Source organism: Plecotus auritus, assembly GCF_963455305.1.
Source record: "Plecotus auritus genome assembly, chromosome: 7".
NCBI lineage: Eukaryota > Metazoa > Chordata > Mammalia > Chiroptera > Vespertilionidae > Plecotus > Plecotus auritus.
This window is the reverse complement of record NC_137774.1, coordinates 129,732,999-129,759,554: the sequence shown is the minus strand read 5'-3', so window position 1 is coordinate 129,759,554 and position 26,556 is coordinate 129,732,999. Positions and strand designations below refer to the sequence as shown.

The following is a 26,556-nucleotide window of genomic DNA, read 5'->3' as shown; positions in this document are numbered from 1 at the left end:
ATAAATGAAATGGCATGCTGACTTTGTTATCCTGTACTGAATTATTCTCAATAACGTCAGTGCTTTGAATTTTCTTGTAAACATGATGCTAGATTTTAAATTACTACCAAATTCCAATGTTTCCGTCCTTTGGTTTCAGACAGATAGTTTTAAGAGGTTAAATTTATTATAAATATTATTGAAATATCTCTGAGTCATTTAACACAGTTTATTCTTAATGAAACACGAGCTCAGTTTTTATGTCATTTTTTTCTGAATCATAATGACTTTGAAATTCCATCTTAAAGGAAAAAACCTCCCTTGTCCCAAATTCCCATTCCAGTTACTGTCCTCTCTCCCCATCCCTATACATGAAGTTATCTCAGTTCACTCTCTGTTCAAACACTACTCTCCATCTTTCCTAATATCCCTATCAAAAAATACTTCCTCTTTTTATACCTCACACTTGCTTCTATTTTTCTTTATAGAACTTAGCATAAGTGTGATAATTTATTATCTATTCCTCATTTGATTAGAATATCCATGAAGGCAAAGTCTATTTTTTAATGGTTATATTATCAATGCCAAGAGTGCCTGGCATATAGTATATACTCAATAAGTATTTTATGGGTGGATGACTAAAAATATAAATTGATGAATATTTATTATAGCCATTTTTTTAAATTTATCTTCATTGTTGAAAGTAATACAGATGGCTCCTTTTTAAAATATATATTTTTTATTGATTTCAGAGAGGAAGGGAGAGGGAGAGAGAAAGAAACATCATTGATGAAAGAGAATCATAGATTGGTTGCTTCCTGCATGTCCCCTACGGGGGATCGAGCCTGAAAATGGGGCATGTGTCTTGACTGGAATCAAACCCTGACCTCCTGTTTCATAGGTCAATACTCAACCATTGAGCTACACTGATCAGACCAAATGTCCTCCATTGGCCCATCCACCCGTCCAGCTCCACCCCCCAGGCCTTCACCACACTACTATCTGTGTCCATGGGTTATGTATATATGTATATAAATTCTTTGGTTAATCTCTTCCTGCCCCTTCCCTTTGAGATATTAGAGCCATTTTTTAAAGACATTCTTCAGCACAGTTTTAAGTTCACAGCAAAATAGAGGAAGGTATAGAGATTTCCCAAATAGTCCCTGACCCCACATATGCATAGCCTCCCCCTTTATCAACACTCTCCACCATTTCTTACAATTGATAAACCTACATTAACACATCAAAATTGTCTAAAATCTGTAGTTTACACTAGGGTTCATTCTTAGTGTATACATTGTATGGGTCTGGAAAATATGGTATATAATGACCTGGATCCATCATTATAATAATATCATACAGAATATTTTCACTACCTAAACTCCTCTATGCTCCTCCTAAGGTATTTTAAAATTCCACTTGCTCATTACTGGTATGTAGGAAAATGATTAAGTTTTATATATCAAATTTGCATCCTAAAACCTTGCTAAAATTGCTTATTAGTTCCAAGAGTTTTTTTGGTTGATTCTTCAGGATTTCTTTCCACAGGGATGGTCATGTCATCTGTGAACAGACTTTTATTTATTTCTTCCCAATCTGTAAACCTTTTATTTCCTTTTCTTATCTTAGTGCATTAGCTAGTACTTCCAGTACAATGTTGAAATAGAGTAGTGATAGGGAGGACCCTTGTCTTGTTTCAGATCCAAGAGGAAAAGCGAGCTTATTACCATTAAGTATGATTTTAGACAAAGTTTTGTAGGCATTCTTTATCAAGTTGATTAATTTCTCCTGTATCCCTAGCCACCTTTTAAAAGCTTGCTCCAATTCTTCCAGATGCCACAATCAAGTTCTTTCTCCAAAAATTCCAACAAAACTGACCTTGGCAATGTCATCCGTAAGTCACATGTAATCAATGTAAATGTTATTTTGATTAACTTCTCCACAGTATTTGACACTGCTGATCACTCATTTCTTGAAACACTGTTTTTCCTTAACTTTTGGAGTACCACACTTTCCTGGTTTCTCTTCTATCTCCCTGACCACTCTATTTCAGTCTCCTCTATAGATTCAACTCTCTCTACCTACTCCTTAATTATTGATGAACCTCTTATCAATTTCCATTTATGGGTCCTCTACTCTTTTTAGAAGTTCTTGTGCTGCTGGGAAGATCCATACATTTCCTGAACATTGATAAATATCTGTATAATTATAACTTACAAATCTATGTCTGGCTTCTTACCTAATATCTAGCTAATTCCTTGAACTCGATATGTGAAATAATCACTTCATTTTCTGGTTCCCAATCCAGTGTATCCTCAGTTTGCACTATCTGAGTAAATGGCATGGAGTTGCTCAGGTCAGAAACTGGTAATGTTTCTTCTTTGCTTTTTACTTTCTCCAAACTTCTTCTACTCAGTTACCCCATAAGTTACCAGTAATTATCTACTATTTCCGTTAAATATCTATTGACTCTTTCCTTTCTATTCCCTTTGTTACAACACTGATCCAGGCCAAGAACATCATGTCTGACCTGGTCTTCCACAGTAGCCTTCTAATTGTCTCCTTGCCTTAATTTGTTCTATCCCCCCCGACCCACACCTCCACGTGGCAAAGAAAGTGATCTTCTAAAAGTACATTGTTCTCAGCGTAAGTCCAAATTCCTTAAAAACAATTGCAAGACTGCAGAATCTGCCATCATCACCATCTGCAAATTCATTGCTGCCTCCGCATCTCTCCCTTTTAAGCTCTAGCCACACTGAATTTCTTTCAGCTCATTGAATTATGACTTTTCTTATCTCCTGGCTTTTCTAAGAATTATATCCTCTGTCTTGAATATGTTTAGCTTTCTGTCTGTTAGACTGAAATTATCTTTAAGAATTATCTCAAGATATAATTTTTTCATGTAGGCATGCATTTTCTGACACCTCGCTTAAGATATGACACCTGCTTTACATTCTTATGGCTCCATATACTTCTCCTATCACAACACCCATCATCTTTATCTATTTATTTATTTCTGTTTTCCTAGCTAGACAGCAATTTCTGTAAATTTGCTTACCGTTATATTCTAACATTTAGGTAACCCAGTAGGTACTCAATATATATTTTAGAATCAATAAAAACTAAGATTTTATCTTTTTTAAGTCAAATCACTTCCTTTGTTCTCTTTGGTTGCATTAATATAATATGTATTTACATTGTAAAAGTTTATATTTATAATTAGTTTACTAGACTTACAAGCACTTATTTTGTTCTCTTTGGTTACATTAATATATTATGTGTTTGTGTTGTAAAATATTATATTTATCATTAGTTTATTAGAGAATTATGTCATGAAACTTGAACAATTTAATAATTCCAAAAAATTTTATATGTGTACTCTAGAATATTCACTAGCAATGGAAATTTCTATATGACATAAATGTGTCAGAATTTGGCTCCACATTACAAAGAATTAACCAGGAATGTGAGGAGGTAATTGGGAAGTAATTTGGGGCTTAATCTCACAGTTGTTGTATACAAGTCCCCTGGGGAATGAGTTAGCATCATGTGTACATCTGTGCAAACACTGGTTAATCTTGTCAATCTCTTCAAATCTGAAGATGTGTAGTAGGTGTTTTTCTTTTACTTTCCTTTTCTCTGAGACATGTCTTCAGATTGCCTTTTATAAATATCAGAAGTGAGTCTTAATAACACTAAGAGGCTGAGAACATTGAGATTGGGAGATAGGTCTGTATAAGGGATGTGTGTGTGGTCAAGAAAGAGACAAAGAGAGAAGGAGAGAAACAGAAATAGAGAGAGGTAAAAGATGGATATTGGAATATACAGACAGATCAAGAATATACAGACAGATCAAGAATATACAGACAGATCAAGTAATGGTGTCTAGCAAATGAAGTTCACAAATCTGAGCAAGTCAACATCCCCAAGCTTCCCCCATACAATGGGAATGTAAGTGAGGTGAGGATTGATTGCAGATGTGGTTAAGTGTTTTGTACTTATCTGACACTAGGTGCTTTGAGAGGGGAGAATTAAAGTACAAAATGGGATGAGAATCTCTTTTGAAATAAGTAGCATCAAGAACTTAAAACAAGGACACTACAAAATAATGAGGTTTGAGGTAAAATCAAACAGCAGTTTTTTACCTCTAAGAATAGCATGTATTTGAAATTTTCCTTATCAAATGTACAATAATAAAGTGAGTATATGTTTAATTATAGAATAAAGAGTAAAAATAATTTTAAATTAGTATCAAAACACAACTTTCCTAAGCAAATACAGACACATTTATTTCTTTCCTTTAGAAATTAAAAACAAGGAGATTTAGAACTTCATATAATCACAAAATTCATATGGCTTAAAAGGTCAGAAAAAACCTTAGATACACCTCCATCTTTGGCAGGTTAATGTGAAAGTAAAAATACAGCAATAGTGACAGCTCAAACTTTTGTCTTTTAATATCTTACATTAAAATACATATGACTTTTGTGTTTAAAAGAAATAAAATTCTAGCACACTATGCTTTCTGCACTGGTGCTACCTAACAGTAGGGAAACAACAACAACAAAAAGGTCCCAGCAAAGAAGTAGACTTTTAAAACTAAAATGACAGGATAATCTTCAATAATCTAAAGTTTCCTTTATTTTGTTCCATTACTTTTTAAGATATTAAAAAAAAAATCTAAAGTTGGTTAGATATTAGAGGCATTGTTGTTGTTTTTATTCAATAAATGTTTAGTATGTCCTTGTTCTATGTAAGAAAATATGGAGCTGAGAAAGGGGTAATAGAAATGCAAATAAGGTAACATGTCTGTCCCGAAGAACCATCTAACATAAAAATATATATATTTTTACTATTCCCTCATCCTTTAAAAATATTATTTCACAAAATAGCAAAGTTATATTTAAGAAACTATAGACATTTTAAACTTTTAGGGCATTTGTTTTATATTATTTTAATCTTATAGAACCAAATGGCATAACAAATATACTATGCTAAATGGTAAAGCAAATAAAAGCTGGATGTATTTCTTCCAAGAACTCCTAAGTAGACCTCATGGAAGAATGAGGTTGCTTGAAACATATCACAAAAAAAATATATTGCTTAAGATACTATAGTATAACTGCCCTATTTCAGAGGTACTTATAATAATAAATCCAAATAAAACTTAATTCAGTAAGCATTTGATTCCCTAAGTCTCACTGAAATACATGAAACATTATAGTCTGCTTAATTTTTAAATTGTTGCTGCTAATACTATAATTCTGATAAAATGATAAATATGGAATTAATGTTTTAAAATATGGCCAAAAGTATTCAAGTATTTATTTTGAAAATTGTGTGAAGATACTTGTTTTTAAAATTAATTAAATACATTTGCTTCTTCAACTGTAGATTTGACTCTTACACAGTAGCAACAAGAGCGTTATATACTACAAATCGAAGACACTGCCATATCTGGGGTTAGTGGGCTTAACTAAATTTTTATTTTATTTATAAATTCCTGTTAGAAATATTTATGTCTATAATTTTCTTCGGAGCTATAGACTTTCCTAAGGATATGGTTCTCAGATTAAACTCTAAAACTCACTGTACATATTTGGAGACTGGGTCAAAGTGGTTACAGCAGTTTAAGTTCTATGGCACTGTATCAAACCCTCTTAAATAGGAGCAAGTTAATATAAGCCTTGAAAAAGAATTATCTTTGAAATGAATTAATGAACAAGGTACTTTTCAGCAGTCATATATAATTAACTTTTTTAGATATAATACATTCATACTAATGTAATATAAAAAGGCTTTTTAAAAATAAAGCATATTAAAATCTAATAACTAGTGGCCAAAAACAGTAGTTAATGGTTTTATTTAATTATCCTTTCATTCATTGAAACAATAATGATTGGCCTCCTACTATACATAAAGGTGATTCTTATAAACACTATTACTTTTCTGCTTCAAAACTATTTTCAGAAGTCATAGAGATCTCCAAGTTTCCCAAGGTTTATGCTAGTTGACAGAACTTAAATGAAAAACATGTTTGGTATTCCTATATAGATCAGATATAGACCTTATGCTTCTTGGTATTGACTTGAAAGAAACACAAAGAAATCTATCAAACTTAATCATGGTATTATCTTTAACCAGAGAGAAAAGTCTCTATACAAGTTTACATAGTGGTAAGTTATTTAAAGCACAGTTATTTCCTTAATGAGGAACTATTTGGAAATTATGGAAGTTACCCTGAATCCATAATTATACATGCCAATGAAGTACTTCACGGATGAAAAAACACCACACATTTTGAAGTGTGATCAACGGATGACTATTTAGTATCTGTAAAACAAAGTTTTTTTGAGAGGACTATGAAGAACAATGCAGCTAGAATGTTGTCTTCTTTCACAGAGTTACAATGTTAGAAAATTAGAACAGCTACAAAATACTGATAATATTATCAGTTGCTAAAATAAGTTCAATTTTATTTAGAGTGACTATTGAATTTGAATAAATTAACAGGCATTATTTTCTATTGTGAATATAAATGTGAATAAATGTATATTAATATTGGAGAGATAAGAAATTTATCATACTCCAGTAGTACTTGTAGTGCCTTTAAAGTATAGTGTTAACCATTAAAACATTCTAAAATTATTTTTAAGAACACCAATAAAAATATAATTTAAATATAAAATAGAAATGATAAAATTGAGAGTCCTACAGAGGAATATTTAATTAGCAACATACGGCACTCTTACACAGAATACCTACAATGCACCACAGCCAACTTTGTTAGCCACTCATGGAAACAAAGAGAATAACTACTGAAATGTGTAAATCTTGCACTTACCAACCTCCACAACACTAGAACAGTTGGGATCTGAGAAGCCGTCCGGACACTCACAGGTAAAGGAATCTTCAGACAAGCCTGACAAGCAGATGCCCCCATTTTCACATGGATTGGGATCACAAATATCACCTGAGGAATAAAGAAACAGACTTTTACTTTTTTATTTTTGTCTTAGTGCTGAAATGCTCTATTTCTCATACCCCTCTCATCTTCCTCTGGTAAAGTCACCATGCAATTCAGATCTAAAGATAATGTATGCAAGACCCATTTGAAACCATGTGCTTTTAAGGAAGATGGTATGTAACATAGCAAATGTTAGCATTTATAATTCAAACAACTCATACTGAATTGCACACTAAAAGCTATTAATTTAGTTTCGAGTTCCTTCATTACATGTAAATGAAATACTATCTAATTTGTTAAAGATAAACTGAAATATGTATGGTAGACTGGTTTATTAATTACTCTAATAAATAACCTTTCAATATCCACATACGTTGCTCTGTAACTTTCCAATTCCCCTCATTAAATGGGTGGGTTTATTGCTGGATCCTAGACTCTGGGCTTGTTCCTGTGACTTGCCTTGGCTAGTAGGAAGCTAGCAGATTTGAAGCCAGCAGAGTTTGGAAAATGCTCTTGAGTATTTCCACTTCCTCTCTTGGCACCCTACCATATTTTGAGAATAAATTCAGACTAGCTTACTGGAAAGAGGTAAGTTAAACATGTAAGGATAAGAGAGAAGCTACTTAGAAATAAGTTGTGCCATAACGAAGACTTAAAATATGTGCCCTTGGCTTGGTACTGGGTAGCAAATAAAATCTGGAAAGGCACTGAGAGAACAGCTCTAGGGAGCAAGAAAAATGGCTATCCCTGTTACGTAGAGAGAAGCAGTTGGTAAAGCTACCACCTGAGGAAACTTCAGTGATGGGAAATGCACCTAATGAACTTTTGTATACAAGTAATGAGATTTCCAGGCTAAATGTAAAAGTGTCAGCTGGCTCTTAGTAGTCTCATTTGAGAAGGTACTATAAGAGGTGTGCTAAATAAAGAACTGATGAATCTGAAGGTACAGAAAAGTAATATGGAGGGACCAGAACTTGTGGTAGAAAATAAAGCTCTTTCTCAACCCTGGCCTCTCAAACAAGTGAAAAATCAAGTCCAGGGCTTGGTCAGAAAGACATGGCTTCAATATAAGTATCAAATAAAGGATATGACTATAAGATTCTTTGTGAAAACATTATAAATAATTCAGGTGCAACTTGAAAGACTCTCTCAGGTAATTCAAAGGGTTTCTAGAAATCTGAAGGATATTATGCCTGAGCTGTCTGGCAGACCCAAGCATTAAATCTCAAGTGAACACATTAAGCGCCAGGTCAGTCACCAGTGGCTGACACTATGACACTATACTTTCCGTCCGGAAGACAAAACAGGCTGGGCGCTTAACGTGTGAAAACAGGCTTCAGACAGTCATGGATGTGGCTTTATTGCACAGAGAGAATGTGAATTAGAATCAGAAAAGCCTGTTCAGTTTTTAGGGGAGCTTGCAAGGTGAAAGTAACACCTCCTAGATTAAGAGAAAAAGGCTTTTTATTTATTTTATTTTATTTTTAATATATTTTTATTGATTTCAGAGAGGAAGGAAGATGGAGAGATAGGAATAGCAATGATGAGAGAGAATCATTGATAGGCTGCCTCCTGCATGCCTCCTACTGGGGATCAAGCCCACAACCTAGGCATGTGCCCTTGACCAGAATCGAACTCAGGACCCTTCAGTCTGCAGACCAATGCTCTATCCACTGAGCCAAACTGACTAGAACAGAGAATAAGGCTTTTTAAAAGTTAAAAATGCATCTGGCCCCAACTCCATAACACTTTATATTTTTTAAGAACTTTATTCTCTTACTAGAGGCCTGATGCACAAAATTCATGCAAGAGTAGGCCATCCTTCCCCTGGCTGCTGGTGCCGGCTTCCCTCTGGTACCCAGGACTCAGGCTTCCCTCCAGTACTCTGGATCCAGGGTTCCCTCCAGCCTCTGGCACCTGGGACCTGGGCTTCCCTCCAGCCGCCAGCAGGCACCTGGGACCCGGGCTTCCCTTGCAGCCCCGGCTTTCTCCCAAAGGACTTCCCAGGAGGACATCCAATCTAATTAGCATATTATGCTTTCATTATTATAGATAGATAGGAGCTTTCCCTTGAATTAATTCATATCTTTTCTCAGCTAGCCACTTTAAAATTGTAGAAAAATGAAAATGGAGGTTAAGATTATTGTCAAATTTATAAAGTAAGTCATTAGCTATACTAGTAATATATAAAAATACTACATTAGCACTGAAGCAGATATTAGAAAAGAGTCATGAAATAAGTGAATAAATGAATGAATTAATATGTTTTGAGAACACCACCAACTGTAGGAGGGCTGGATCATGGAGTATTTGTTTAGAAATAGCTGTGAAAGTGTAAATAGATCAGATCAGAAAAGATTAAAAAGTGACCAATGTAATTTATAAGATGAAGAGCCAATGGATATTTTTACATGTATAATAAAGTTTTGACATGCTCATATCTATATTTTAAGAAGACTATTGTGGCAGCATTCTATAGAGTACAGTTGAATGGGGTGGTTGACAACTGGTAAAGATACTTCAATATATTTTCTACCTCATTATATTTCTAGCTAGCTTAGTCATTTAGCTATCCCGCCTTTTGTCCATTTATTTGTCCATCTATTCTTTTATTCCTTGAGTACTTATTTTATGGTAGGCACTTAGGTAAGTTGGACATACAGAATTAAAGACAGACTTTACCATGAAGAAGTATAGAGCTTACCAGGGGAGATAAAAAATAATCAGTAACAATTACAGCACAGAGTGACAAGAATTGTGATTAGTGTACATGATCCAAATTGTAGGGTCAATGGAGACTTCTAAAAAGATTCAGTGCTGTCAGGTGATGTAGCAAAAGAGGTACATGGCCAACATTCCAGGCAACAGGAATTATAAACACAAAGGGAAAAGATCATGGATCATTCCAGGAACTTCAAATAAGCCCCCACAATTAGAGCATCCTATCTAATAAAAGAGCAATATGCAAATTGACTGTACCTCCGCTACATCCACAAGCCATGCCCACCAGCCAATCAGGAGTGAATATGCAAATTAACCCAACCAATATGGCTGTGGCCACAGAGAGAGCAGGAGGTTTGGGTTTCCCCAGCAATGGAGGAAGCTAAGCTTTCCGCCTGCCCTGGCCTGCCTTGGCCTCCACTTAAGGCTACAAAGTTTCAATTATAGAAGATAAATAAATCCCAGATACCAGGGCCTCCACTTGGTCGCCGGGGGGCGTGGCTGGCCTGCAAACCACCACAGGCCCCTCGCCCAGGCCACCCCACGCCCCAAGGGAACCCCCACCCTGATCCGGGACACCCTTCAGGGCAAACCAGCCGTCCCCCACCCGTGCACCAGGCCTCTATCCTATCTAATCCTATCTAATCAAAGAATAATATGCAAACTGACCATCACTCCAACACATAAGATGGTTGCCCCCATGTGGTCAAAGATGGCTGCCCCCATGTGGACACAAGATGGCCACCACAAGATGGCCAGCAGGGAAGGGCAGTTGGGAGGGACCATGTCTGCAAGGGAGGGCAGTTGGGGGCGATGAAGCCTGCAAGGGAGGGCAGTTAGGGGTGACCAGGCCGGCAGAGAAGGGAAGTTGGTAGCGACCGGGCCTGCAGGGAAGGGCAGTTGGGGGGGACCCAGGCCTGCAGGGGAGAGCAGTTGGGGTGGGACCAGGCCTGCAGGACAGGGCAGTTAGGGGTGACCAGGCCTGCAGGGGAGGGCAGTTAGGGGCAAACAGGCTGGCAGGGGAGCAGTTAGGCATCCATCCAGCTGGCAGGGGAGTGGTTAGGGGGTGATCAGGCTGGCAGGCAGAAGCAGTTAGGGGCAATCAGGAAGGCAGAGAGGTGAGCAGTTGGGAGCCAGCAGTCCTGGATTGTGAGAGGCAGTCGGACATCCCTCCAGGGGTCCCAGATTTGCATATTACCATTTTATTATGTAAGATATATCCAAACCAAACACCCACAAAAGGACCAGGTATACTACATAGCAGACAGTAAATATTTTTGAATGAATACATGACTACACCAGGAATGACATAGCTTCTCATTTAAATTGGATAACCCCTTGATAGAGGTTAATGTTTTATGCATTCCCGTATCATATTGTCTGATAGTCCATAGAGAGAACAACTTATACTAAAATAAATCTGGGACCCTCGTTTTATTATATAAATTGGTGGGCTGAGGGACACACACCCTCGTGCACGAGTTTCGTGCACCGGGCCTCTAGTAGTTGTATATGAGCAATAGAGAGAAATAAGCTCAAAGGCTTATTTGGGTCAAAATTTTTAAGTTCACCTTTAAGCAGTGGAAAAATCATAAAAGAACTTAATGCATGGCAAAGCATGTGGTCAAATTTGTGTTTTAGAATGATGACTAAGGCAGCGTTGCGTTGGGTCAGATGAAGGAGTCGAGGCTGAGAGCAATTCTCCCAAATAAGTACCAACCCTCCCCCCCAGATAATTACTCTAGACCAGTGGTCAGCAAAATGCAGCTCGAGAGCCACATGCGGCTCGAGAGCCACATGCGGCTCGCGAGCCACGGTTTGCCGCTCTGTTGACTAATGAGTTTGCCGACCACTGGGATAGGGGCTTAATCACAAGGAACAACAACATCTGTAATTATTGGAATCGAGAGTCTAGGTCAGTGGTCGGCAAACTCATTAGTCAACAGAGCAGCAAACCATGGCTCGCAAGCCGCAGTTTGCCGACCACTGCCTAGACAATACAGGTTGAGAACCGCTAGCAGGGTCGCCTAAGACCATCGGAAAACACAGATACTTACATTACGATTCATTAACAGTAGCAAAATTACAATTATGAAGTAGCAACGAAAATAATTTTATGGTTGGGGGTGACCACAACATGAGGAACTGTATTAAAGGGTCGCGGCATTAGAAAGGTTGAGAACCACTGCTCTAGAGCACAGGAATTGGCATTGACATTTTATAGAAAGACTGAATTACCCAATTTAACATGAAACCATGTCTCTCTGCCTTTGGTGTGAACAAAGCAGCATGGCTTTGTACAGTCAGATGAATCACACTATCATCTCCTAACTCTGTGCACTGAATGCAGATGACTATGAATGAGGGAACATTTTTTGATGAAATGTCAGTCAAAATTTTGTGTATTGTAAATACTACATAAAGAGGAATTCTACATTCCCAGACTAGATCTCTTGTTGCAGCAATGTGACCAGATCAAGGCATGTTGAAGTTGTTTCTAGTGCTTTATTTACACTGACAGAAGCAATGTCTCCAGAAGAAAGACAAGGCATGAACAGAATCCTAGAGGTTCTCAAGCATACTCTCTGTATGTATAGACTTCTCCAAAATCAAGAACCTCTCATTCTGACCCCTCTCACTCCTACAGCCCAGTTCCTGCATAGTTATTCACTGATGTGATCTTACAGTCCAGACCCCAAGGGCCACTTGAGGCTATAATGTCTGGTTCCTTGGATTATCCCATCATTATGGGTAGTTTTGGTGTCCGAAGAAATCTTTCTTGTTACTCTGTTGCCCTTTCAAGGTGATAATATTTAATCTAACCGGTTTTCTACCAGGTGTGTATGCCAGTCATATAATGCTTCTGTGGTCAAAATGAGACAGGATGATCTGTTTACCTCTAATTATATCTTGTAGATTCCAGCTGCTGTTGAGCCGACCTGTTTTTTCACGTCCTTGTACTTTTTGTTCTTTTTGCTTAGGTCCACTTATTTCTAAGAAATTATGTACTTGCAAAAATTCATTTAGCCTCATTATTGATATTTGCCTAGCATCTTTTCGAAAGATAGAAAAGAAGTAACAGATTTGACAAAGATGATGTACAAGGTAGAATCAAAATGATATTGTGACCTAATTAATGTGAGGCTTGAGGGAGAGCAAGAAATCTGGTTTGACTGATTTCTAGAGCTCCTCCCTGGATGACTGAGTGGCCATCTTTTATAAGAAAATATATTAGGTTTCAGTTTAAAGAAATTATTGTGTTTGAGGAGTCTGTGGGATATCGAAAATAAAAATGTCCACGAAGCTATTAATGAAGCAGATACACAATTGGAGAGGTTTTGCAGCACATGAATTGTTAAGTATGAATGTGGAAATTGTATTTCAGCAAGAGAGTTTGAAAGGAGGGCCGAACAGGAGAGGAGAGGGGAGCAGAGAGGGAAAAGGAGGCGAGGAGAGGTCCTTGGGAACACCAAAAAGAAGAGTCATTAAAAAAAAAAAGAAAAGAACATAGAGGTGCACCGTTCTGATTGGTGTTTCTAGTTTCTTGGGATATATTCCTAGAAGGGGGATCACTGGGTCAAATGGGAGTTCCATTTTTAATTTTTTGAGGAAATGCCATACTGTTTTCCATTACACAACTGTGAAAAAGAAGGAATTCTTACCATTTGCAACAGCATGGATGGAACTGGAGAGCATTATGCTAAGTGAAATAAGCCAGTCAGAGAAAGATAAATATCGCATGATCTCACTCATTTGTGGAATATAAAGAACATCATAAGCTGATGAACAAAAATAGATACAGAGACAAAGAATCATCGAACAGACTGTCAAACTACAACAGGAAGGTAGGGGAGGGTTGGGTGGGGGGTAAGAGATCAACCGAAGGAAGTGTATGCATGCATATAAGCATAACCAATGGACAAAGACACTGGGAGGCGGGTTGGTAAGGGCCTGTGCAGCGGGGGTGGGGAGGTAGGGGAGGCCAGAGAAAGGTCAATGGGGGGAAAAGAAAACATATGTACTACTATTTGTAATACTTTAAACAATAGAAAGAAAGAAAGAGAGAGAGAGAGACAGAGAGAGAGAGAGAGAGAGAGAGAGAGAGAGAGAGAGAGAGAGAGAGAGAGAGAGAAGGAAGGAAGGAAGGAAGGAAGGAAGGAAGGAAGGAAGGAAGGAAGGAAGGAAGGAAGGAAGGAAGGAAGGAAGAGGGAAAGAAAGAGGAAAAGGAAGAGGGAAAGAAAGAGGGAGAGGGAGAGGGAGAGGGAGAGGGAGAGAGAGAGAGGAGAAAAAAAGGAATTCAATGCTAAGCTCTTTCAATTCCAGGACAAATATTTAGTCTATTCACTGAGGGTCTAGACAGCCGTGGGCAAACTACGGCGATCCGGCTGTTCTATCCGGTTCTCTTGCTCTCCCCTCCGCTCCTTTACTTTGAATTTATATTAGTTCACACAAACACTCCATCCATGCTTTTGTTCTGGCCCTCCAGTCCAGTTTAAGAACCCATTGTGGCCCTCGAGTCAAAAAGTTTGCCCACCCCTGGCTAGTACGAGGTCTGCCTGAAATTAATAAAGGTCCCATGTATAGCTGTGTTAGATGGACAATGCCGACAGAAAACAATGTTTTGGCCTTGGATACATAGCAGGTAGACAACAGAAGCCTATCAAACATAATTAGAATTACAGGCTATGCTTTAAATCTGTCTCCCTATCCCTCATTATTAATAGTACCCTTGTGTCAGATGGCTTCTCCATGAAGTAAGTGCTGAGACCAAGGTGAGCGTGCAAGAAGTTAACTGAGAAGTAATGCCTGTGAAAGATAAAATGAGGTGGAAGCAGAGATGGGCAGGCAAAGCCTTTACCTGGTGACACAGATCTGACATCTGTGCACAGAAATGGGCATGGGGGTTGTTACAACGGACACTGATCAGGTGAACCTGAGTCCCTAAGGCAGACATGACAAGTCTTAGTCAATCCACAGGAGGAGCTCTGGAGCAAAGATCATAGAGCAGGGGTGGGCAAACTTTTTGACTCAAGGGCCACAATGGGTTCTTAAACTGGACCGGAGGGCCGGAACAAAAGCATGGATGGAGTGTTTGTGTGAACTAATATAAATTCAAAGTAAAGGAGCGGAGGGGAGAGCAAGAGAACCCGATAGAACAGCCGGATCCGGCCCGCGGGCCGTAGTTTGCCCAAGGCTGTCATAGAGGAATTCCTCCAAGGCAGAAATGGCCAGGCATTAGTGCCCTCCCTGTGTTCAAACCCTGTCTGGAGGTGGTCCAAGTACAGTGAAGCTCTCCAGCTCCAGTGGGGTCCTGAAAGTGCCGCGGAATGATGGGGAGCTAACTGCATTCCTCGTTCTCTCTGAAAGGGAGATAGGAGCCTGGCACCACCTTGGGTGCCACAGTCCCCCATTCACTTCAAAACAGCCCTGGTTTGGGTAAGTTACACACTGATTATTTTCTCTGCACACCCATTATGGTACAGAAGAAGGCTGATACCTTGAAGTAGAAATAAATCCTGTCTGGCTGGAATTTCAAGTACAATTAAAATGCACTGTAGGGAATTCTGATTCCCTGTCACTTCAATTAAACTGAGAATCAGGTAACAATCCTGATCAAATGTAATCAGACTCCTGAACCTCAAATCGGTGTATTTGTTCTGTTTGTTTGTTTGTTTGTTTCCCAGTGGATGTCTTGGTAGAGACTTTTAAAACTAAGATGGCAACCCGTAGTATGAGGTGGGCTCAATAAAGAAAAATAGGACAATACAAGATATCATGAGTCTTTATTCTACTGTCAGCAGGCTCCAAAAATACACCTCTGCACATTATAATCTGTGTGCAGTGTTATATTTGATGCTTCCTGGCTGGCTGGCCTCACCTGCTTTAGATTAGGACAGATGTGTTTAATTTGAATCTAACTATATTTTATGATTCCATCTGCAGTTTATGGCAGACAGGCAAATTAAGCTGATGCCGATTTACCTTTTGGCAATAGAATGAAGCAATTATTTTTCCCAGGGGCAAGAAATCATTGCAGGCTAAATTTAACTTCCTGTTTGCCTGCTCTCAGCCCCTCCCCCTCCCCCGTATCCCCCTCCTACTCTGGTTCTGCCTGTACAGGGACCTTCCTGTCTGTGTTCAGCATCCAATTCACTTTTCTCACTGGCACACCACTTTTTGCCAGTTACTTCCTGTTCAAGGTGATTCAGGGTCCTATTTCACTTCATTATCAATTTACAATCCATGATCTTTTTTAGCTTAGATAGCAAAATCTATAAAATACCCTGCAGCACTGCAGAAGATAAGCAAAACAAAACAAAATAATAATTTAAAAACTCTAAAAACCTAAAATCTGTATCCTTATGCTTGACTTTGTGTTTTTTTCTGTGAGCTCAGTATATACCTATGCAACTTCTAATGCCAGGTAAAGGAGAAAGTTCTATGTTGGCACAACTCCGGGAATTGGGTTGACAGAAGAGCTATTTCTCTCAGGGATATTTCAGCTCTCAATGGTTTATGTGTTCAGTCTCCTTTATATGTTAGTGCCTATGTCCAATCCCCAGATCAGAGAATTGCTGATCCATTCACCATGGATTGATACTTCAGGAAGCACATTAGACACCAGGGATACAGCCTGAACAGACACGGAAGTTTCCTGCACTCTTAGAATTTATATTACAATGAAGGGACTGCATAATGCAAAGGTTACAAATAAATAAGCAAGGTATTTCCCACTGTAATAAAAGCTTTTGGGAGGTTGGGGAGGAGGAGAACAGGATGATGAGAAGAGCAGCAAATAAAACTAGCTATTTAATAAAGACAGTCAAAGAAGCCTTCTCTGAGGAGGAGCTACTTGAGCTGAAACCCGAAACATGAATAGGAGGCAGTCATGTTAAAACCTAAGGAAGAGGTTTCCAGGCAGAGGGAACAGTAAGTGTGTGGCCCTAGAGACAGGCAAGAGAATGGTGAATTCAAAAAATGGAAAGGGGCCTCGTGTATCTGGAACACAGTAACAGAATGTCACTAAAATGATTTAGTTGGCAACACAATTTTAGTAGGAACCAATTTATAATTTAAAGCCCCACATCTGTCCTTCTGATAATCAAATGAATTTCTGCTAAGCTTATTCTCAATATGTTTCAAACATCTTACTGGAAATATATTTTTATATTTACAGGTTAATGTACTTACATAGTTATTTATTAATATCTTTTACATATGAACATATTTAGATGGTACTGGTAACCTATTCATGTATTTACATAATAATGTAAATATGTCACTAATTTTTGGATGACTATATGCCTCTTCACATTCTGTCCCTTCAACAATGCTAAAAGCCACCAAAATATTTCTGCACCCTCATGCCTGCTCTACCTCCACTTCTGCAAAAAACTTCATATACCGATGTAAAATTAAAAACAAAAGAAAAGGTGGTAACATGTCAATCAAACATGTATATCACTAACAGAAGATATTATTTAATTCTTCAACATCTCCACAACTAAATGTGAAGGACATTATAATATGTATTTATATGTAGCAAAGTAAAACACAGAGACCATTTAAACTGATGTTCTGCAACCATGGCAATGCAGATCTGTATATTACAACCTCATTTTCAGTTTACTGCTCTCCCACTGAACTTGGCAGCTATCCTCCTATCATTTCATTTAAAATCAAAATAAAATAAAAGCTTTGTCTTCAGTTGCATGAATTAGAATTTGAACCATGCTGTAAACAGAGTAAGTAGTTGGAAAAATCAGCCGATTCTGATACAAGTGAGCAATAGTAAATTCTAGCTGATATTTCAGACGATCCTACAGTTTGGATTAGAGAAGGCAATTAAATAAAATGCTAATAGTTTCTCTGCATTGACAGGATGGATCTGCCATTTTATTGTAATATCATTAGTGATACTTGTAAAAGAAGATCATCCAATTCTATACCTTGGTGTTCAAAGGTCCCCCAAGGATTTTATTCAGCCATGGAAGAAACAAAGAAACCTTGACTCAGAGTCATCTTAATGCTAATTTAAAGCAGGATGTCTCTCAGCTGTTAGCTAGTGGTTTATCGCACAATTTCTAAAAACATTTTTTCTTTTTAAATAACTTTTTTACAAAGATAACTTTTTAAATGCTAAGGGAATACTGGGATAAAAAGAATTAGAAGAAAATCAGCAACAATTGTTGAGTGTTGACTATTTGAATTTTACATCTTTAACACCCAGCTTCAATCAAGACTAGTTAACTGCATGAAAAGACAAAAATACTTTGGGCTCTGCATTTTGAAAGAAAATCCCTTGGCATATTTTGTATTTTAAAACACTCTGGAGAGTCCCTTAAAATAATAACATCTAGAGCTTTAAGACTTGAAAGAGATATTAGAGATGATCTAACCCAGTGGTTCTCAAACTTTGCTCTATATTAGAACCACAGGGGAGATTTTCAAGTTCCCAATGCCCAATCCAATTAAGCTAGAATCACTGGGGGTGCACTCAGCCCACCACGCTTCCTTAAAGCTCATTTGAAGATTTTAATTTATTAAAGTAGAAGGAGACGGTGAAGAAGGGAATAAAGAAAGGGTGAAGGAAGAATGACAGGAAGGAAGTTTGTATTTTTCTGCCTTCATTTGAGAGGAAGGGACGTGAAAGAAGATATTTATTTGACCAGCTTTGTTAATACACTATGAATTTTGAAAACATAGTTTGCAGGAAGCTGGAATTGGCAAATTGAAAATAAAGGCACCCAGTATGTTAGGGAGAATAGAATAGATATTACTTAATACTAACAACATATATTGAATTCCTATAAAATAATTTGATAAAATGTTGTAAATTACCAGAAAATTCAACCATACCTTATGACTACAGTATTTCTACCTATGAAGAATATCACTCTAGTCATTTAGTTAGTATTTACTGAAGCCCATCTATGTGCCATTAAAAGTGATAATTGCTGCACAACTCTGGGGCTCATGATGGACAATTACCTATTCTCTAGAGTCTAACAAAAGACAAATAAATTGGCAGGTAGTTATCACTGCATTTCAAGTCTGCCAAAAAGGAAATGTCTGGTAACAATGGAGCACCTGAGTGAGGCACCAAATTTAGAACTGCTTGTTAGAAATCTGCCTCAAAGCAAGTAACTTCCAATTCAAGACCAGAGGATTAGTGGAATCAGCCAGGCAGTGAGGTGGGACAAGAGATCCAACACTTCCGGGAATGCATGTGCAGATGCAAGGAGCAGAGCCAGAGCATATGTTTAAGAAACAGGATGAAACTCATGTTGGCTAGAGAGACGAAAGTAAACGTAACGGGCAAAAGATAAGACTGAAGAGTAGGCAGTGGCCAGGATATTAAGTGCCTCTAAGAAACTCATAAAGGAGTCTGGGCATTCCTGAGTATACAGGACAGCCATTTAAGGGTGTTTATCAAGGGAGAGTAATATGATTTGGACAATTGGGTAAGTCACCTTGGCTGCAGTGAAGAGTGGATTACAGGGAGGCAAAATCTCAGTTTAAGTGACCAGTTAGGAAGTGGCAAAGGTTTTTCTGATATAAGGCAATGCTGACTTGGATTAGAATACTAACAAAGGAAATGGAAAGAAGTGAACTCCAAAAGGTATATACTGAGAGACACATTTACAGGTCTAATGGGATGTTTGGAAGGAAAGAGAAAAACTAAGGCTATAACTCAAATTAAACTTCAGTGAAAAGCTCTGCCTTTCATTCTGAAAGAAAACATGGTCTAAGGAACAAGTTAGGGGATGGTGGTGAATGGTGGTGATGGAAATGTTTGGAATGAAGTCCCTGTAGACATCCACATGGAGATAGTCAGTGAGAAGTCAGTTTTATGGAATTGAACTTGGGGAAGAAGATTCAGGTTGGAGATGGGGGAATTAACATAGAGTCGGGTTCTTTTTAATCAAAGAACCAAAAAAAAAAAAAAAATCTGAGAAGAGTGTTTGGAAAGGTGATCTACAAGCAGACATGTAAACTCCTTAAAGTTTGGAATCATTTCAACTTACTTTCTGCCCTGTGCCAAAGATAAGTGCCTGGCACATTGGCTTCCTTATCCAAATAAAATGTTATCTGAATAAAAAGCGCCTAGGAGACAGGTCGGAAATGCATTTAAAATGGCAGAAACCTGCCCAAACAGGTTTGGCTCAGTGGATAGAGCATTGGCCTGCAGACTGAAAGGTCCCAGGTTCGATTCTGGTCAAGGGCATGTACCTTGGTTGCGGGCATATCCCCAGTAGGAGGTGTGCAGGAGGCAGCTAATCAATGTTTCTCTCTCATTGATGTTTCTCTCTATCCCTCTCCCTTCCTCTCTGTAAAAAATCAATGAAATATATATTTTTTAAAATAAATAAAATGGCAGAAACCTGATAGAATGTTGGTACTGATGAGAAGCAGCTACTGAAAGAAGGGGTTAAAGATACAGTGCAGAGGGACTACTCAGAGGGCCAGGAGTGTGAAAAACCAGGACAGGTGGGCTTCAGGGTCCATATGGGAGGATCGCCTTTGGGGTGAGGAGGAAGACCATGGTAACTGGAAGTGTGGGACTGGATGCCTGTGTGTTTGTAGATGCTGTTACACACATCAGGGATTCCCACCTGCTGTTTTCCCTGTGTAATAGGCTGCTACAAATATGATGGGATTAGAGGCTTGAGAAGATGGAAGGTAGCATGCACCAGCAGTGAATGAAAGGGTGCTGCCTGAAAAAGAATAGAAAAAAATATGGAGGGAAAGCATAAGGAACCAGCTGCATTTGCAGATGAGAATTAATAGTGGCAACATATACCCAACTAGGTATTTGGTTAGAAGTCAAGAGCTGGGGTCCTGCCAGAAGTAGAAGGCAGGGTTCAGGTTTGTTGTTTTACCAGATAGGTATGGTGAGGGTCAACACAGCAAAGGAGAGACACCTGAAAGCTTCAGGATTCTTGATAAATGCATCAATTAGCTTACTGAATTTTATGCTGTAAGATTATACATATTTATAATTATGAGAAAACTATAAGCCCAGTGAAGTCTTCTTTCAGAGAATCATGCAATTATTCAGTAGACAGGAAAGGACAAGCTAAAAGATAGAATTTGGCTGCTGTATATAAGTAATGCAGTAGATCGTGATAGTAACACAGTCCATCAATCTTTGTCAAGAACACAAATTCACACTGACTTCATAAAAACAATCAGGTGATACAAAGAAAAGAAAAGAAACTTCCACTGTAGAAGTTTCATGCTACCTTCTTATTTAAATCATACATTGTGAATTCTGCCTTTTCTAAATGTAAAACTGCTCAGCCTCAGTATAAAAATAACCTGCACAGAAAACTAGTCAAAAACAAGTTGGATAACTTGATTTCTTAATAAACAAAGTAACCAGAAGAAAGGGCACTTTGTTAATCCCTACATAATCCATTTTATCAATTAATTTTTCAGGTAGAAAGGCTATGGCATGTAATAATTACCAAAAAAATTGCAAAGTCTAACTTTGTGTTTTATTTTGAATCTTGTTTAAAATGTTTATAACTTAAAGCAGCAGAATGACAGTTGCATGTAAAAACTGAAGGAATATCTTTTACTGACTTAAGTGCAGCCTCAATTTTATTGCCAGGATGTTTAAAGTTGTCAATCATTGTACTACATAACATATTTATAAACTGTGCCACTGAACCTGACTGTATCTGAAAATCCATTTGGTGGGTGGATAAAAAATCATAAAAATTAAAATTAGTTCTTTTTTATAGCCAAGTAGTACTCCATTGTGTAAAGGTACCACAGGCTTTTTTTGTTTGTTTGTTTTGTTTTTTTAATCGACACATCCACAGCTTCCAAATCTTGGCTATTGCAAATAACACTGCAATGCATATATTCTTTCAAATGTGTGTTTTGGGTTCCTTTGGATATATTTCCAAAAGTGGAATCACTGGGTTATAAGGCGGTTCAATTTTTTTTATATATATATTTTTTAGGAACCTCCATACTGTTTTCCACAGAGGCTACACCAATCTGCATTTCCACTTACAATACACAAAAGTCCTCTTTTCTCTACATCTTTGCCAGCACTTGTTTGTTGATTTATTGATGATAGCCATTCTGACAAGTGTGAGGTGATATCTCATTGTGGTTTTAATTTGCATTTCTCTGATTATCAGTGATGTTGATCATCTTCTCATATATCTGTTGGCCATCTGTATGTCCTCTTTGGAGAAGTGTCTATTCAAGTCCTTTGCCCATTTTTTAATTGGATAGTTTATCTTCTTGGTGTTGAGTTATGAGTTCTTTATAAATTTTGGATATTAATCCCTTATCAGATATTGGCAAATGTTTTCCCATTCAGTGGGTTATCTTTTCATGTGCACTTGAAACCTGTATAATTTAATTAACTAATATCATCACCCCAATAAGCTCAATTTAATAAAAAACATTAACCATAGGATTATACCCAAAAGAATTGATAACAAGTATTCAGACAAATACTTGTACACAAATATTTATATCAGCATTATTTACACTATTCAAAGGTAAAAATAACTCAAATGTTCATCAACAGATGAATTAATAGGCAAAAGATGGTATATCCATACAGAGGGATATCATAAGCAGCCATAAAAAGAAATGAAATACTGTTACATGCTCCATGTGAATGGGCCTTGAAAATATGCTAAGTGAAAGAAGTCAAACAGATAGGTCACATATTATATGATTCTATTTATATGTAATATCCAGAACAGGTAAATCCACAGAGGCAGACAGCAGCATAGTGGTTGCTAGGGGCTGGGCGTGGGGAGAAAGAAGTAGGCAGGGGAAGAGGGAATGGAGGGTGACTGCTTAATGTGCATGAGGTCTTCTTTGGGAGGGTGAAAATGTTTTAAGCTAGATAGGAGTGATGGTTGCACTACATTTTAATATACTAAATGCCACCAAGGTGTACATTTATAAAAAACAAAAAATAGGCCTCTTCCAGGGAGAAAAAAACTAATAGACACCTGTCTAATTTATGGAATGGAAGTCATATTACAAAAAATAAGGTTAAGATCTTGATTAAATTTTGTAAAAAGTGAATGATTTCTTATTCACTTTTTCACAGCAATGTTTTCACATAAAGGAAACACTTTACAAACTCACTGTTGAATGCTCTAATTGTGATACTCCCTAAAATTTTAGAATTTGTATCTTTATCTACAGCAAAAAAAGTCTTAGAAAGCAGAAATATGTCTACATCTATAACCATCTCTCTCTCTCTTTCTCTCTCTCTCTTATTTCAGTAATAATTTGGTTAGAAATAGCTCATTGTCCTTTCTAATGAGTCACTAAAATAGAGCTACAAGTAGGAGGAATGAGCAACTTCTGGATTAAGGGGCTTATGACTACAAGTTGCTGTGAGTTTTTTCCCGTTGTCAAATACACTTTAAGCAAAGTCAGTTATGCATTTTCTCTGTGTAAATATCAATCCCCTCTAAATCCATGTTATGTCTACAAAGATGAGATTATAGCCTACTTAAATGTGGGCGTAAAAAGGTTCCTTGGAAACTTAAGTATAAGATCATGCAAATTTAAAATAACACAGTGAGCATTTCAGACATTGATATGACTGAAATCTAATGATGCAATTTGTATTGTACATAAAGCTTCTCTGACCATAGTTTTTAAGTTTTGAGATAACAACTCCATTTTACTGAGCATCTACTATGATCCAAGCACTTTTATTGTTGTCTTGGAAATGATTTGGGGAATTTTACACCAAAAGCAAAGGCCAAAAACAAAAATAAGCCAGTGAATCTATGTCAAATTTAAAAGCTTCTGTACAGCAAAGGAAACCATAAACAAAATGAAAAGGCAGCATACAGAATGGGAGAAATAACTTGCAAGTCATCCTTCTCATAAGGGGCTAATATATAAAGAACTCGAGCAACTCAGTAGCAAAAAGCAAATAATCCAATAAAAAATGAGGCCCAGCTGGCATTGCTTGGTGGACCTGTGAACCAGGAGGTCATGGTTTGATTCCCGGTCAGGACACATGCCTGGGTTGCAGGTTCGATTCCCAGTGTGGGGCTTGCAGGAGGCAGCTGATCCTGATCAATGATTCTCTCTCATCATTGATATTTCTCTCTCTCTTTCCCTCTCCCTTCCTCTCTGAAATCAATAAAAATATTTTTAAAAAATGAGCAGAGAAACTGAATAGACATTTTTACAAAGAGGACATACAAAAGCCAACAGGTACATAAAAAGGTGCTCCACATCACTAATCATCAGGTACATGCAAATCAAAACCAAAATGAGATATCATCTCACACCTGTTAGAATGGCTATCATCAAAAGACAAGAGATAAAAATTTTTAAAGTAATAAAATTTAAAAAAAGAAGATAAAAAGCACCAGTTGGTGAGGATGTACTAGTAGAGCAAAGGGAAGACTTCTGCACTGTTGGTGGGAATGTAACGTGTGGTACATTCACTGAAAAACAGTATGGAGGCTCATCGAAAATTTAAAAACATAATTAGCATACAATCTAGGAATCCTACTTCTGAATATAGATCCAAAGGGAATGAAACAGGACTGAAAGAGATATCTGCACTCCCATGTTCACTGCAGCTTTATCACAATAGCCATGACATGTAAACAACCTAAGTGTCCATCAATCCATCAATGAATGAATATTATTCCACTATGAGAGAATATACTTCCATTTGCAACAACAGGGATAAAACTTGAAGGGCTTTATGCTAAATGAAATAAGTCAGTGAAATATAATCACTGCATAATGTTACTTGTATGTGGAATCTAAAAAAAGCCCAATGAATAAAAACAGTCTAGAATAGTGGCTATCAGGGACTGGGAGTGAGGGAAATAGGAAATTGTTTGTCAAAGAGTATAAACTCCCAGTCATCATATGAATAAGATCTGGAAATCTAACATAAAGTATAGTAATTATAGTTCATACTACTCTGTTATATACTTGAAAGTTGCTAAAAGAGTAGATCTTAAATGTTCTCACCAAAAATAAATAAATAAATAAATAAATAAATAAATAAATAAAATGGTAATGGTGTGACATGATGTAGATATTAGCTAACACTATGGTGGTAATCATTTTGCAATACATAAGAGCATTATGTAAAAACACCGTGAAGCTTAAACTTATACAGTGTCATATGTCAATTATACCTCAACTAGAGGCCTGGTGCATGAAAATTCATGCACTGGAGGGGGAGACCCTCGGCTCAGCCAGCCCCCTCTCACAGTCCGGGAGCCCTCCGGGGCAAGAGGCGACCCGGCGATCAGGGGAAGGCGACACCCCCATCACACCTCTGCTGCTGCCACTGCCGGCAATGCAAGCCTCAGCCGGCCCTGGTTACCTGAGCCTCGGGCGGCCCTGGGTGGCTGAGCAGCCGCCATCCAAGGCTTGCCTGCACCTCGGGCCAACCCTGGGCGGCTGGGGGGCTGAGGGGACTGGGGGACTCCAGAGACAGGCACGCGGCGGGGCTGAGGGGACTGAGCGCCGCCATCTTGTGGCTGTGGGCATCACCATCTTTGAGGGCAGGGCACTCAATTAGCATACTCCCTCCTTATTGGCTGTGGTGCCACCAACTTTGCAACAGTGTGAGGGTCAATTAGCATATTCCATCTTTATTATATAGGATAAAGCTGAAAATATTATAAACAAAAACAGGGCATAGTCACTGCAAAAAGTTCAGATAATCCTAATATATAAAGAGCCGGGTCCGTAATGTCCAAAACAACCAAACGGACGACCGAACGCCAGGCTGTGTGTGCCGCAGGCTCAGGTGGGTGGGGTCTGGCGAGCGAGCTGAACTGCTGACCTCTTGACACCTCCTGGGTCTCGGGCGCTGTGGCAACCCAGCACTAACTGCTGTCACCAAAGCGGATGCAATGAGATTTGTCAGGGGCCCCGCCATCACCCCACAATTGCCCCACAATCGCCCTGCAGAGGGAGGCCCAGGCCACTGGCTGGGGGGCTCCACGATCGCCCCAAAGAGGGAGGCCCAGACTACCTGGCCGGCAGCGGTGGGTGGGGCCTCCCTCTGCGGGCAATCAATCGCGGGGCTCCCAGACTGAGAGATGGCGCAGGCCGGGCTGAAGGACCGCCCCCAAGTTCACGAATTTCGTGCACCAGGCCTCTAGTCCTATATAATAAAAGGCTAATATGCAAATAGACTGAACTGCGGAACAACCAAACAAGTGGTCACTATGACGTATGCTGATCACCAGAAGGTGCACGTGGAACATAGCGGACATTGGCAACAGGCGGCAGAGCATGGAACATGACGGCGTCAGCCGCGGCAGGATGGTGGAGCAGGTGAGCAGGGGCACCAGACCAAGGTGGAGTGTCGGTCACTGTCATCAAGGTAAGCCTCTGGTGGTTACTGAAAATGCTTTGCTCCCATGCACTGCGGTCCCGCCCGGCACTCCCACCTGCTGCTGGCACTGGCCCCGCACGCACCTGCTGCCAGCACCCGGCACCGGCCCAGATCACTCGGCACCATCAACGGGTGCAAGCAGTGGCTGCCAGCCCTGATGGCCCCTCAGGGCTTCTCCACCTCCCCCAGCTCCTGAGGGGCGATCGGGGCCGGCAGCCGCCTCTCGCACCCGCTGCCATCGATGGCCCCACTCGCACCCACTGCCAGTGCTGGCCCTGCTTGCACCTGCAGCTGGCACCGGATCCACCATTCGCACCCACTGCCGGCACTAAGTGCCAGCCCCAATCACTTGGCACTGTCAATGGGTGCAAGCAGCAGCTGCCGGTCCCAATTGCCCCTGAGAGTTTCTCCACCTCCCCTTGCTCCTGAGGGGCGATTGGGGCAGCAGCTGCCACTCACACCAGCTGCTGGCGCCGGCCCAATCCCTCTACACCATCAGCCAGTG

The 26,556-nt window shown here is 38.9% G+C and overlaps 1 protein-coding gene across 2 annotated transcripts in view; it reads right to left on the bottom strand.

The window, feature by feature from the left end:
- EDIL3 (EGF like repeats and discoidin domains 3) overlaps positions 1-26,556 on the bottom strand; it is a 397,106-nt gene that overhangs the window by 271,224 nt on the left and 99,326 nt on the right. For both annotated transcript variants that reach the window (XM_080682026.1, XM_080682025.1), the window contains exon 2: positions 6,824-6,952. In XM_080682026.1, the coding sequence (XP_080538152.1) occupies positions 6,824-6,952 (129 nt within the window). The remainder of the gene's footprint in view (positions 1-6,823; positions 6,953-26,556) is intronic.